The sequence below is a fragment of the Oncorhynchus keta genome, unplaced genomic scaffold, assembly GCF_023373465.1.
Source record: "Oncorhynchus keta strain PuntledgeMale-10-30-2019 unplaced genomic scaffold, Oket_V2 Un_scaffold_4394_pilon_pilon, whole genome shotgun sequence".
NCBI classification, from domain to species: domain Eukaryota; kingdom Metazoa; phylum Chordata; class Actinopteri; order Salmoniformes; family Salmonidae; genus Oncorhynchus; species Oncorhynchus keta.
In genome coordinates, this window is record NW_026290944.1 from 127502 (window position 1) to 141753 (window position 14252).

At 41.2% G+C, this 14252-nt stretch overlaps 2 protein-coding genes across 3 annotated transcripts in view; both read right to left on the bottom strand.

The window, feature by feature from the left end:
* Positions 1-1189: 1189 nt before the first annotated feature.
* Positions 1190-12030, bottom strand: LOC118382402 (oocyte zinc finger protein XlCOF19-like). Of its 2 annotated transcripts, none has more exons than XM_035769212.2 (2): positions 11012-12030; positions 1190-1860 (listed from the first exon to the last, which is right to left on the bottom strand). In XM_035769212.2, the coding sequence occupies exons 1-2, from the start codon at positions 11343-11345 to the stop codon at positions 1223-1225; spliced, it is 972 nt and encodes a 323-aa protein (XP_035625105.1). In that variant the 5' UTR covers positions 11346-12030; the 3' UTR covers positions 1190-1222. The 2 variants fall into 2 exon arrangements, with proteins under 2 accessions (XP_035625105.1, XP_035625104.1); XM_035769211.2 differs by having other exon boundaries at positions 10955-12019.
* The window catches only part of LOC127928893 (acidic leucine-rich nuclear phosphoprotein 32 family member B-like), a 75627-nt gene continuing 63036 nt past the window's right edge, over positions 1662-14252 (bottom strand). The window contains exon 3 of the mRNA XM_052516487.1: positions 1662-1703. The gene's annotated coding sequence lies outside the window, so the exon portion shown is untranslated. The remainder of the gene's footprint in view (positions 1704-14252) is intronic.

Here is a 14252-nt window from a genome sequence, read left to right on the forward strand (position 1 = left end):
AATGTGCAGAATGTTGGACAAAATCCATTTCACCATTTCAATCATCTCCCACTCATCTTTCACTGGGCTTCCTCTCATCGCCATATTTGGTAGTGAGAAAAAAAAGTACAATCTGCTCCTCTCCTCTCTACCTAACGTCCCCTCACAGTCCCGTTAGATTGGCTGCTCAGCCTACCTAAATTATCCCTCATCCATCATAGCCCTGCAAATTCCAAACCAATCAGAGCGCTTCGAAATGCGCATCTGGACACTACACCCGCCCACTCAGGTCAGAGTGTTGTCGTTGTCCGAAGGGAGAAGACGCCTGTTTGTGAGGACTTTTTATTGACGACAGTAACACACGTCTGAATGTTGTGAGTGCATCGAAATATAAACATTTCACTGTTGTATTCGGCGCATGTGACAAAATAAACGTAATAAAATTTGATTTGAAATCTTTCAGACTTACAGTACCAGTCAAACGTTGGACACACTCACTACTCATTCAAGGGCCTTTCTTAATTTAAACTATTTTCTACATTGTAGAATAATAATTAAGACATCACAACTATGAAATAACGCATATGGAATGTAGTAACCCAAAAAAGTAGTAGCCAACAAAGTGTGAAACAAATCTTTTTTTTTTAAACAAGCTAAGCACCAAAAACGCTGTTTTGACAACTGGCAATAAATCTATTGGGGGGAAATCAGGTTGAAACTAACAACTAAAATACCACATGGAAATGGGAGATATCTTTTGGAATTTTTTACATATTTTATCTCACTGGTTAGATAATCTGCAGAAGACAGTCAGCTACATTTCGGAGTGATGCATTTAAATGTAGAGGTCCCCAGAACGAAGAGAAATGCAACACTTATTTGTCATCACTCATATCGAAATCACGTTGAAATCAATTGCGCGAGAGGGAGGAGATGAGGTTGCACATCCTGATTAAACGAACAGCTCTAAAACCACATGGAATCTGGGTGTAATGTGTACATCACTGGTTAGAGGACAACTTGTGGTAAACAGCTCGCTACATTTTGAAGAGTTTCACTTTGATTCAAGTGGATCACCCACGAGATAAGTGTAACGCAACACTTTTTGTTAATCACATAAATAGTACTCTTTCATTTCAGGATCTGGATTTTCCCCCTGATGAGGCTAATATCCATATCATGCTGAAATCAATAGAACAGGAGACAAACATTTAGGGTTCTACATTATGACATTTTATTGATATCATGGAACAACTCCTTCATGTATTTTCTGATGTCTAATCAGAGATCTTTTACCAGAGTATCTCTTCCCACATTGATCACAGCTATACGATTTCTCTCCTGTGTGTGTTTTCTGGTGTGCAGTAAGCTGGCTAGATGAAACAAAACTCTTCCCACATTGATCACAGCTATAACATTTCTCTCCTGTGTGTGTTCTCTGGTGTACAGTCAGCTGGCTAGATGAAACAAAACTCTTCCCACATTGATCACAGCTATAAGGTTTCTCTCCCGTGTGAATTCTTTGGTGCGTTTTCAGGCTGCTTGGAACATTAAAACTCTTCCCACAGTCAGTGCATCTATAAGGTTTCTCTCCCGTGTGAATTCTCTGGTGTCTTTTCAGGCTGCTTAGATCAGTAAATCTCTTCCCACATTGATCACAGCTATAAGGTTTCTCTCCTGTGTGGATTCTCTGATGTCTTTTGAGGTCTGCTGAAGAGGTGAATCTCTTCCCACAGTCAGAGCAGCGGTGAGGTTTCTTCCCTGTGTGTTTCCGCTTCTGTTTCTTGAGGTGTTCTGATGCGGAGAGACTCTCCTCTGCCTCGTCAGCTTCATGATGTTGTTGAGGCTCCCCAGAGGATCCACGGTCGTCATGTCTCTCTCCTGTGTGAACAACAAAAACAAAGTCAGACAGAATAAAACAGATTCACCTTAGTAGTAAAGTGGATGATTGTAGGCTAGAAATACGTTTTTAAAGTTGCTGAAATCCTAAGCAGCCAGACGACTTTGATCACCAATATAGGCTCCCATTCAGTGTTTGCTAAAATTGCGCCACGAGAGCGATGCACACACAATTTGGTTTCAGAAACTCTTCCCTGCTCATGAGGAAACCACTAGTTATGGATGTAGTATATCTGGTAATGAGGAAACCACTAGTTATGGATGTAGTATATCTGGTAATGAGGAAACCACTAGTTATGGATGTAGTATATCTGGTAATGAGGAAACCACTAGTTATGGATGTAGTATATCTGGTAATGAGGAAACCACTAGTTATGGATGTAGTATATCTGGTAATGAGGAAACCACTAGTTATGGATGTAGTATATCTGGTAATGAGGAAACCACTAGTTATGGATGTAGTATATCTGGTAATGAGGAAACCACTAGTTATGGATGTAGTATATCTGCTAATGAGGAAACCACTAGTTATGGATGTAGTATATCTGCTAATGAGGAAACCACTAGTTATGGATGTAGTATATCTGGAAATGAGGAAACCACTAGTTATGGATGTAGTATATCTGGTAATGAGGAAACCACTAGTTATGGATGTAGTATATCTGGTAATGAGGAAACCACTAGTTATGGATGTAGTATATCTGGTAATGAGGAAACCACTAGTTATGGATGTAGTATATCTGGTAATAAGGCAACCACTAGTTATGGATGTAGTATATCTGGTAATGAGGAAACCACTAGTTATGGACGTAGTATATCTGCTAATGAGGAAACCACTAGTTATGGATGTAGTATATCTGCTAATGAGGAAACCACTAGTTTTGGATGTAGTATATCTGGAAATGAGGAAACCACTAGTTTTGGATGTAGTATATCTGGTAATGAGGAAACCACTAGTTTTGGATGTAGTATATCTGCTAATGAGGAAACCACTATGGTTGCGAATGAGGAAACCACTAGTTTTAGATGTAGTATATCTGGTAATGAGAAACCACTAGTTTTGGATGTAGTATATCTGGTAATGAGGAAACCACTAGTTATGGATGTAGTGTATCTGGTAATGAGGAAACCACTAGTTATGGATGTAGTATATCTGGTAATGAGGAAACCACTAGTTATGGATGTAGTATATCTGGTAATGAGGAAACCACTAGTTATGGATGTAGTATATCTGCTAATGAGGAAACCACTAGTTATGGATGTAGTATATCTGGTAATGAGGAAACCACTAGTTATGGATGTAGTATATCTGCTAATGAGGAAACCACTAGTTATGGATGTAGTATATCTGCTAATGAGGAAACCACTAGTTATGGATGTAGTATATCTGGTAATGAGGAAACCACTAGTTATGGATGTAGTATATCTGCTAATGAGGAAACCACTAGTTATGGATGTAGTATATCTGGTAATGAGGAAACCACTAGTTATGGATGTAGTATATCTGGTAATGAGGAAACCACTAGTTATGGATGTAGTATATCTGCTAATGAGGAAACCACTAGTTATGGATGTAGTATATCTGGTAATGAGGAAACCACTAGTTATGGATGTAGTATATCTGCTAATGAGGAAACCACTAGTTATGGATGTAGTATATCTGGTAATGAGGAAACCACTAGTTATGGATGTAGTATATCTGCCTGGAGCAAAAATGGTGAGCGAAGATTTTAGTTTTTCACAATGTATTCTGAATATTATCATCGCAGATCAGGATGCTACTGAAGGAAACTCACATTAAGCTCTGTGTCTATTCACTAATTCACCACCGTGGGGGAAAACTCAGGGGAGTTCTAATAGCCTCCATTTACAGGTTGCTTATGAGTGCATTTCACACTACTTTTGGATTATAATTGTAAGGTTTGTTTGAATGTCCTGGTTAATATAATTGTTTGTGTCATCCTCGCAATTCAACTGCTTTATAGTTAAAAACACCAGTAAAATGCTCTTTGGTTAGCTTTGCTACCAGTCTGTCAAGGAGCATTAGCATTCAAGCTAACAAATGTTGTATCTCAACATCATTCTCTGTGGTTAATCTACATTATAAACTGGGTGGTTCGAGCCCTGAATGCTGATTGGCTGACAGCAGTGGTATATCAGACTGCTCTAATTACATTGGTAACCAACATTTATAATAAACTCAGCAAAAAAAAGAAACGTCCCCTTTTCAGGACCCTGTCTTTCAAAGATAATTTGTTTTTAAAGATTTTTAAAGATAAAAATCGAAATAACTTCAGAGATCTTCATTGTAAAGGGTTTAAACACAGTTTCCCATGCTTGTCCAATGAACCGTAAACAATTAATGAACATGCACCTGTGGAACGGTCGTTAAGACACTAACAGCTTACAGACGGTAGACAATTAAGGTCACAGTTATGAAAACTTAGGACACTAAAGAGGCCCTTCTACTGACTATGAAAAACACTAAAATAAAGATTCCCAGGGTCCCTGCTCATCTGTGTGAACATGCCTTATGCATGTTGCAAGGAGGCATGAGGACTGCAGATGTGGCCAGGGCAATAAATCGCAATGTCCCTACTGTGAGACGCCTAAGACAGCGCTACAAGGAGACAGGACAGACAGCTGATCATCCTCGCAGTGGCAGACCACATGGTGACAACACCTGCACAGGATCAGTACATCCGAACATCACACCTGCAGGACAGGTACAAGATGTCAACAACAACTGCCCGAGTTACACCAGGAATGCACAATCCCTCCATCAGTGCTCAGACTGTCCGCAATAGGCTGAGAGAGGCTGGACTGAGGGCTTGTACGCATGTTGTAAGGCAGGTCCTCCCAAGACATCACCGGCAACAACGTCGCCTATGGGAAGAAACCCACCGTCGCTGACCAGACAGGACTGGCAAAAAGTGCTCTTCGCCGACGAGTCGCGGTTTTGTCTCACCCGGGGTGATGGTCGGATTTGCGTTTATCATCGAAGGAATGGGCGTTACACCGAGGCCTGTACTCTGGAGCGGGATCGATTTGGAGGTGGAGGGTCCGTCATGGTCTGGGGCGGTGTGTCACAGCATCATTGGACTGAGCTTGTTGTCATTGCAGACAATATCAACGCTGTGCATTACAGAGAAGACTTCCTCCTCCCTCATGTGGTACCCTTCCTGCAGGCTCATCCTGACATGACCCTCCAGCATGACAATGCCACCAGCCATACTGCTCGTACTGTGCGTGATTTCCTGCAAGACAGGAATGTCAGTGTCCTGCCATGGCAAGCGAATCAAATCAAATCAAATTTATTTATATAGCCCCAGTTCTCATATCTCAGTGCTGTACAGAAACCCAGCCTAAAACCCCAAACAGATGCAGGTGTCTGTGGCTAGGAAAAACTCCCTAGAAAGGCCAAAACCTAGGAAGAAACCTAGAGAGGGGCTATGTGGGGTCCCCACAGAGATTATAACAGGACCAAGATGTTCAAATGTTCATAAATGACCAGCATGGTCGAATAAGCAATAAGGCAGAACAGTTGAAACTCACAGTCAGGTGGACTGGGGACAGCAAGGAGCCATCATGTCAGGTAGTCCTGGGGGCACGGTCCTAGGGGCTCAGGTCCTCCGAGAGAGAGAAAGAAAGAGAGAATTAGAGAGAGCATATGTGGATTTGCCAGTCCCTCTTCTGGCTGTGCCGGGTGGAGATTATAACAGGACAAGATGTTCAAATGTTCATAAATGACCAGCATGGTTGAATAATAGTCAGAACATGAAACTGAGCAAGCATGGCCAGGTGGACTGGGGACAGCAAGGAGTCCTCATGTCAGGTGTTGGGACATGGTCCTAGGGCCCAGGCCAGTTGAAACAGGAGCAGCAATGGCCAGGTGGACTGGGGACACAAGGAGTCATCATGTCAGGTAGTCCTGGGGCATGTCCTAGGGAAGAGAGAGAAAGAGAGTTGACAGAATTAGAGAACAACACTTAGATTTAGGACAGGAGAAGTTTCCAGATATAACAAACTGTAGCCCCCTGACACATAAACTATCATTGTACTGGAGGCTGAGTTAAGGGGTCAGGAGATACTGTGGCCCCATCGAGGACACCCGGACAGGGCCAAACATGAAGGATATAACCCCACCCACTTTGCCAAAGCACAGCCCCCACACCACTTTTAGGGATATCTTCAAACTTACCATCCTGAGACAAGGCCGAGTATAGCCCACAAAGATCTCCGCCACGGTACAATAAGGGGGGCAACCCAGACAGGCCGACCACAACAGTGACGCACCCCCCCAGTTAGGCACGAGAGATCAGCAAGCCATGACTCAGCCCCGTAACAGGGTTGAGGCAGAGAATCCCTGGAAAGAGGGGAACCGGCCATCAGCAAGTTATTGCTCCAGAGCCTTTCCGTTCACCTTCCCACTCCTGGGCCAGACTACACTCAATCATATGACCCACTGAAGAGATGAGTCTTCAGTTAAAGGTTGAGAAAGTTTGCGTCTCTGACATGGGTAGGCAGACCGTTCCATAAAAATGGAGCTCTATAGGAGAAAGCCCTGCCTCCAGCTGTTTGCTTAGAAATTCTAGGGACAATTAGCTGTCTATGATCTTGTGACCGTAGCGATGTAGGATGTAAGCAGACCAAATCAGAGAGGTAGGTAGGAGCAAGCCCATGTAATGCTTTGTAGGTTAGCAGTAAAACCTTGAAATCAGCCCTGCTTTGACAGGAAGCCAGTGTAGAGGCTAGCACTGGAGTAATATGGTTTGTTTTTGGTTCTAGTCAGGTCTAGCAGCCTATTCCTGTAACTGAAGTTTATTTAGTGCTTTATCCGGGTAGCCGGAAAATAGAGCATTGCAGTAGTCTAACCTAGAAGTGACAAAAGCATGGATTAATTTTTCTGCATCATTTTTGACAGAAAGTTTCTGATTTTTGCAATGCCACGTAGATGGAAAAAAGCTGTCCTCGAAATGGTCTTGATATGTTCTTCAAAAAGAGAGATCAGGGTCCAGAGTAACGGCTGGAGGTCCTTCACAGTTTTTTTTGAGACGACTGTACAACCATTAAGATTAATTGTCAGATTCAACAGAAGATCTCTTTGTTTCTTGGGACCTAGAACAAGCATCTCTGTTTTGTCCGAGTTTAATAGTAGAAAGTTTGCAGCCATCCACTTCCTTATGTCTGAAACACATGCTTCTAGCGAGGGCATTTTGGGGCTTCACCATGTTTCATTGAAATGTACAGCTGTGTGTCATCCGCATAGCAGTGAAAGTTTACATTATGTTTTCGAATAACATCCCCAAGAGGTAAAATATATAGTGAAAACAATAGTGGTCCTAAAACAGAACCTTGAGGAACACCGAAATGTACAGTTGATTTGTCAGAGGACAAACCATTCACAGAGACAAACTGATATCTTTCCGACAGATAAGACCTAAACCAGGCCAGAACATGTCCGTGTAGGCCAATTTGGGTTTCCAATCTCTCCAAAAGAATGTGGTGATCGATGGTATCAAAAGCAGCACTAAGGTCTAGGAGCACGAGGACAGATGCAGAGCCTCGGTCCGATGCCATTAAAATGTCATTTACCACCTTCACAAGTGCCGTCTCAGTGCTATGATGGGGTCTAAAACCAGACTGAAGCATTTCGTATACATTGTTTGTCTTCAGGAAGGCAGTGAGTTGCTGCGCAACAGCCTTCTCTAAAATCTTTGAGAGGAATGGAAGATTCGATATAGGCCAATAGTTTTTTATATTTTCTGGGTCAAGGTTTGGCTTTTTCAAGAGAGGCTTTATTACTGCCACTTTTAGTGAGTTTGGTACACATCCAGTGGATAGAGAGCCGTTTATTATGTTCAACATAGGAGGGCCAAGCACAGGAAGCAGCTCTTTCAGTAGTTTAGTTGGAATAGGGTCCAGTATACAGCTTGAAGGTTTAGAGGCCATGATTATTTTCATCATTGTGTCAAGAGATATAGTACTAAAACACTTGAGCGTCTCTCTTGATCCTAGGTCCTGGCAGAGTTGTGCAGACTCAGGACAACTGAGGTTCAAGGAACAACTGGAGGAATACGCAGGTTTAAAGAGGAGTCCGTAATTTGCTTTCTAATAATCATAATCTTTTCCTCAAAGAAGTTCATGAATTTATCACTGCTAAAGTGAAAGTCATCCTCTCTTGGGGAATGCTGCTTTTTAGTTAGCCTTGCCACAGTATCAAAAAGGTCGGATTGTTCTTATTTTCCTCAATTAAGTTAGAAAAATAGGCGATCGAGCAGCAGTAAGGGCTCTTCGGTACTGCACGGTATTGTCCTTCCAAGCTAGTCGGAAGACTTCCAGTTTGGTGTGGCGCCATTTCCGTTCCAATTTTCTGGAAGCTTGCTTCAGAGCTCGGGTATTTTCTGTGTACCAGGGAGCTAGTTTCTTATGAGACATTTTTTTTTTAGTTTTTAGGGGTGCAACTGCATCTAGGGTATTGCGCAAGGTTAAATTGAGATCCTCAGTTAGGTGGTTAACGGATTTTTGTCCTCTGGCGTCCTTGGGTAGGCAGAGGGAGTCTGGGAGGCATCAAGGAATCTTTGTGTTGTCTGTGAATTTATAGCACGACTTTTGATGTTCCTTGGTTGTCTTGCAGATTATTTGTTGCAATGATGCAAACGTAATAAAATGGTGGCGAGTCCAGGATTATGAGGAAAACATTAAGATCCACAACATTTATTCCATGGGACAAAACTAGGTCCAGCGTATCTGTGACAGTGAGTGGGTCCAGAGACATGTTGACAAAACCCACTGAGTCATGATGGCTAAAGCCTTTTGATGTTGGGTCTATACTTTTCCATGTGAATATTAAAGTCACCAAAGATTAGAATATTATCTGCAATGACTACAAGGTCTGATAGGAATTCAGGGAACTCAGTGAGAAACGCTGTATATGGCCCAGGAGGCCTGTAAACAGTAGCTATAAAAAGTGATTGAGTAAGAGCCCAGTTCTCAATCCCATTGAGCATGTCTGGGACCTGTTGGATCGGAGGGTGAGGGCTAGGGCCATTCCCCCACAGAAATGTCCGGGAACTTGCAGGTGACTTGGTGGAAGAGTGCGGTAACATCTCACAGCAATAACTGGCAGATCTGGTGCAGTCCATGAGGAGGAGATGCACTGCAGTACTTAATGCAGCTGGTGGCCACACCTGATACTGACTGTTACTTTTGATTTTGACCCCCCTTTGTTCAGGGACACATTATTGCATTTCTGTTAGTCACATGTCTGTGGAACTTGTTCAGTTTATCTCTCAGTTGTTGAATCTTGTTATGTTCATACAAATATTTACACATGTTAAGTTTGCTGAAAATAAACGCAGTTGACAGTGAGAAACGTTTCTTTTTTGCTGAGTTTAGTCCTTGTATCTTAACATCATTGTCTGTGGTTAATCTATATTCTATCTAAATGAAAATTCTACCAATTTTAAAGTAACTTTTATTGCCATTGCCAACTATGTACAAATAACCTACATAAAGCCAACAAATAAAAACATTGCAGCCTGCAGTTAGAAAATATCCATGGCCTGTCTGCTAGGAACTGGAAACATTGTATCAACTATGTATTAACTTTGTCTGGCCCAGAAAACTAGGTTGTCCCTTTAAAAAAAAAAAATCTACCAATCTGCAGTTTAAACAATAACAAAGCTGTTTATGATGTAACAATGATGTGATGATGTAATTACACATTACACCACTGTTTTGTTAATGAGATGATGGATGGGGCTGGAGAAATGTAACTACTCTCAAATTCATAGACAGACCTATGGATGCAAGGACTGACCATCCATGATATCAACATTATAGTTTTAACCATGTTGAGGCTGTACAGTGTTGGTTTACATTGTTTCTAATCATTGGATTAAAAACAAGTTTATTTGGGGTTCTGATGGGGTACAACAGTTGAACTCAGCTCATGAGGCATGTGTTATATTCTTCAAGAATCAATGGCTATAAATAAATAATTTAAAAGTCAAAATATGGATGTTGTAATTACATATTACATACAGTGCACTTGGAAAGTATTCAGACCCCTTCACTTTCTCCACATTTTGTTACATTACATCCTTATTCTAAAATGGATTAAATTAAATGGTTTCCTCATTAATCTACACACAATACACTATAATGATAACATTAAAAAAAATATTTGCACATTTATTAAAATAAAAAACATGAATACCTTATTTACATAAGTATTTAGACCCAAAATTGAGATCAGGTGCATCCTGTTTCCTGACTCTCAGACCATGAGAAACAAGATTCTCTGGTCTGTTGAAACCTAGATTAAACTCTTTGGCCTGAATGACAAGCATCACGTCTGGCACCAACCTGGCACCATCCCTATGGTGGCAGGGACTGGAGGACTAGGTCAGGCTTGAGGGAACTAGTCAGCATTGAGGGTAAGATGAACAGAGCAAGTACAGAGAGATCCTTGATGAAAACCTGCTCCAGAGCGCTCAGAACCTCAGACTGGGGCGAAGGTTCACCTTCCAACAGGACAAAGACTCTAAGCACACAGCCAAGACAACGCAGGAGTGGCTTCAGGACAACGACTCTAAGCACACAGCCAAGACAACGCAGGAGTGGCTTCAGGACAAAGACTCTAAGCACACAGCCAAGACAACGCAGGAGTGGCTTCAGGACAACGACTCTGAATACTTTTTTCTATGCAGAGAACAATGGGAGACAGTCCCCAAAGTCTGCCAAGCTTGTAGTGTCATATCCAAGAAGCCTGTAATTGCTGCCATAAAAGTACTGAGGAAAGGGTCTGAATACTTAATTAAATGTGACTTCAGTTGTTTTTTTTTTTTTGCAAATTGTCTACAAATCTGTTTTTCTTTTGTCATTGTATATATATATATTTAAACCGTTTTAAAATAAGGCTGTAACATAACATAACGAGGGAAAAGCCAATGGGTCTGAATCATTTAAACGTCCAAATATGGATGAGGCAATTGTAGATTTACTCATTTATAGCCACACATCAGTTCAACAACTGCAGAGTTTGTGCCTCTGTATTTAAGACAGTACTTACTAGTGTTAATCAGGGACCGGTTTCCCAAAACCATTTTATGGCCAAGTTCATCGTTACCATTGGATGCCGTAAGATGCGGGCCCAGATATCCAGTTTCCTCCTCTTCTTCCTCCGCCTTTCTGGATGTGACAGTCATCTCCCCCTCTTTCACTCCAAAAACCACATCCGCCTCTTTCTCTTCCTCCTCTTCTTTTACTGTAACATCCTCTTCCTCTTTCACTCTGAACGAGTTTTCCTCTTCTTTCACTGAAACGTCTTTCTCTTCTTCTTTCACGGCAACAGCCTCCTCTTCTTTCTCCTCTTTTACGACAACGTTCAGCCACATATCCTCTTTCTCCGTCCAGCAGACCTCCTCTTCTTTAGCAGGAGGAGAGCAGCTCAGTGAACTCATGGTCACGGATGTTAGCTAGCTAGGCTAATGAATGAGCAGCAATCTAAATTGCCATGAGCAGACCAATAACATCGTAAATATGAAATTAAATCGGATAACTAACTAGACGACAGAAGTGGGTTTAAAACACAGTGGCTAATATACTCAAAAGCGTCTAAAGAGCTTTATTGGTTCGTCTATTTTGTCTAGCAAGCTACCGAGGTGTCTGACGAACTGTTGCTGCTGTTGAAAGAAGCGTTCCGTCCACTACATTATACGTCACACCAGCAGCATCGGTTTAAAGTCTCAGACCGCCATCTGCTGACGGGAGTGGGTAACGCAGTTGAGTAAAATGTCGAGTTTATATTCAGACAAAAAGTTAATCGGTAGGAAGCATGAGTTTTTACCCACCAATGTAACAACACAGTGTGGTTAAACACTTAGTAACGTAGAAGCAGTCACAATCTGGTTACCTATATGTGCAAACTGTTGTTTTCTCAAGAGCGGTTTGCGGCACAGTCGATAGAAGGTCGAGGGTTCGAGACCTGCGTCCTGTTGTTTCATTACACTACATATTTATTAACTTCCGATATCTTCTAAACTACCTACAAGGCACAACGTCATATTGATCTACTATATATAAACAGTAAATTTGATTTACTCTGTGCTACCGAGTTTGAATGCGTTTTACGTTTTACATGCTGACAAGACCTGACGCGTTTGTCACGAGTTAATTTTGTCCATCCAGACTCGATCAGCAGTTTGAAATATCAAAATGAACCAACTATATTAATTGTGGGACTGGTCGAAAAACATTAAACATTCATGGCAATTTAGATGTTGCTTGCTCAATTGTCCTGGGATATAAACATGGAGTTGTTATTTTACCTGAAATTCACAATGTCCTCTACTCTGACAATAAATGCACCGATGTAGAGAGACAAGTGCAGAATGTTTTTTTGTGATGGGGATAATAGAGTTGAAACATTAATAAGTCATTGGTACCTGGTCACATGTCAACCTCTTTACTGTGTTGCCACCATGCTCGATACCAGTGTAACAGTATAACTTTAGACCGTGCACTCGCCCATACCCGGGCACGAACCAGGGACCATCTGCACACATCAACAACAGTCACCCACGAAGCATCGTTACGTCAGCGATTGAAACGCTATTTAGCGCGCACCACCGCTAACTAGCTAGCCGTTTTACGTCTGTTACACATGCACTTAGGTTGGAGTCATTAAAACTCATTTTTCAACCACTCCACACATTTCTTGTCAAGAAACTATAGTTTTTGGCAAGTCAGATAGGACATCTACTTTGTGCATGACACGTAATTTGTCCAACAATTCTTTACAGACAGATTATTTCACTTGTAATTCCCTGTATCACAATTCCAGTGGGTCAGAAGTTTACATACACTAAATTGACTGTGCCTTTAAACAGCTTGGAAAATTCCAGAAAATTATGTCATGGCTTTAGAATCTTCTGATAGGCTAATTGACATCATTTGAGTCAATTGGAGGTGTACCTGCAAGCCGAAGAACACCATCGCAACCGTGAAGCATGGGGGTGGCAGCATCATGTTGTGGGGATGCTTTGCTGCAGGAGGTCTGGTGCACTTCACAAAAAAGATGGCATCGCAAGGAAGGAAAATTATGTGGATATTTTGAAGCAACATATCAAGACATCAGTCAGGAAGTTAAAGCTTGATCGCAAATGGGTCTTCCAAATGGACAGTGACCCCAAGCATACTTCCAAAGTTGTGGTAAAATGGCTTAAGACAACAAAGTCAAGGTGTTGGAGTGGCCATCACAAAGCCTTTACCTCAATCCTATCGATTTTTTTTCGGCAGAACCGAAAAAGCATGTGCGAGCATGGAGGCCTACAAACCTGACTCAGTTACACCAGCTCTGTCAGGAGGAATGGGCCAAAATTCACCCAACTTATTGTGGGAAGCTTGTTGAAGGCTACCCAAGTTAAACCATTTAAAGGCAATGCTACCAAATACTAATTGAGTGTATGTAAACTTCTGATCCACTGTGTGATGAAATAAATAAAAACTGAAATAAATCATACTCTCTACTATTATTCTGACATTTCACATTCTTAAAATAAAGTGGTGATCCCTAAATGACCTGAGACAGGGAATTTTTACTCTGATTAAATGTCAGGAAATGTGAAAAACTGAGTTTAAATGTACTTGGCTAAGGTGTATGAAAACGTCTGACTTCAACTGTATATTCTTCAAGAGTCAATGACTATTAGGGCTGACCCCAATTAGTCGACGAGTCAATGGTTTGGTCAATAGGCTAATGGTCGACCCAATATGTTTTTAGTCAAACAGTTGCACATTTTTATAGTTTTCAGACCCCTTGTGGACTTTTTCCACATTTTGTTACTTTACAGCCATATTGTAAAATGGATTCAATTGTTTTTTTCCCCTCCTCATGTATCTACACACAATACCCCACAATGACAAAGGAAAAACTGTTTTTTAGATTCATTAATTAAGTTGTAGAAACATCTCAAGGATGATCAATAGAAACAAGATGCACCTGAGCTCAATTTCAGGTCTCTTAGAAAAGGGTCTGAATACTTATGTAAATACGTTTTTCTGTTTTTATTTTTAATACGTTTGCAAACATTTCTAAAACATGTTTACACTTTGTCATTATGGGGTATTGTGATGTCATTATGGGGTATTGTGATGTCATTATGGGGTATTGTGATGTCATTATGGGGTATTGTGATGTCATTATGGGGTATTGTGATGTTATTATGGGGTATTGTGATGTCATTATGGAATATTGTGATGTTATTATGGGGTAATGTGTGTAGATTGATGAGGAAAAGTTTTTATTAAGTCAAATTTAGAAGAAGGCTGTAATGTTACAAAATATGGAAAAAGTCAAGGGGTCTGAA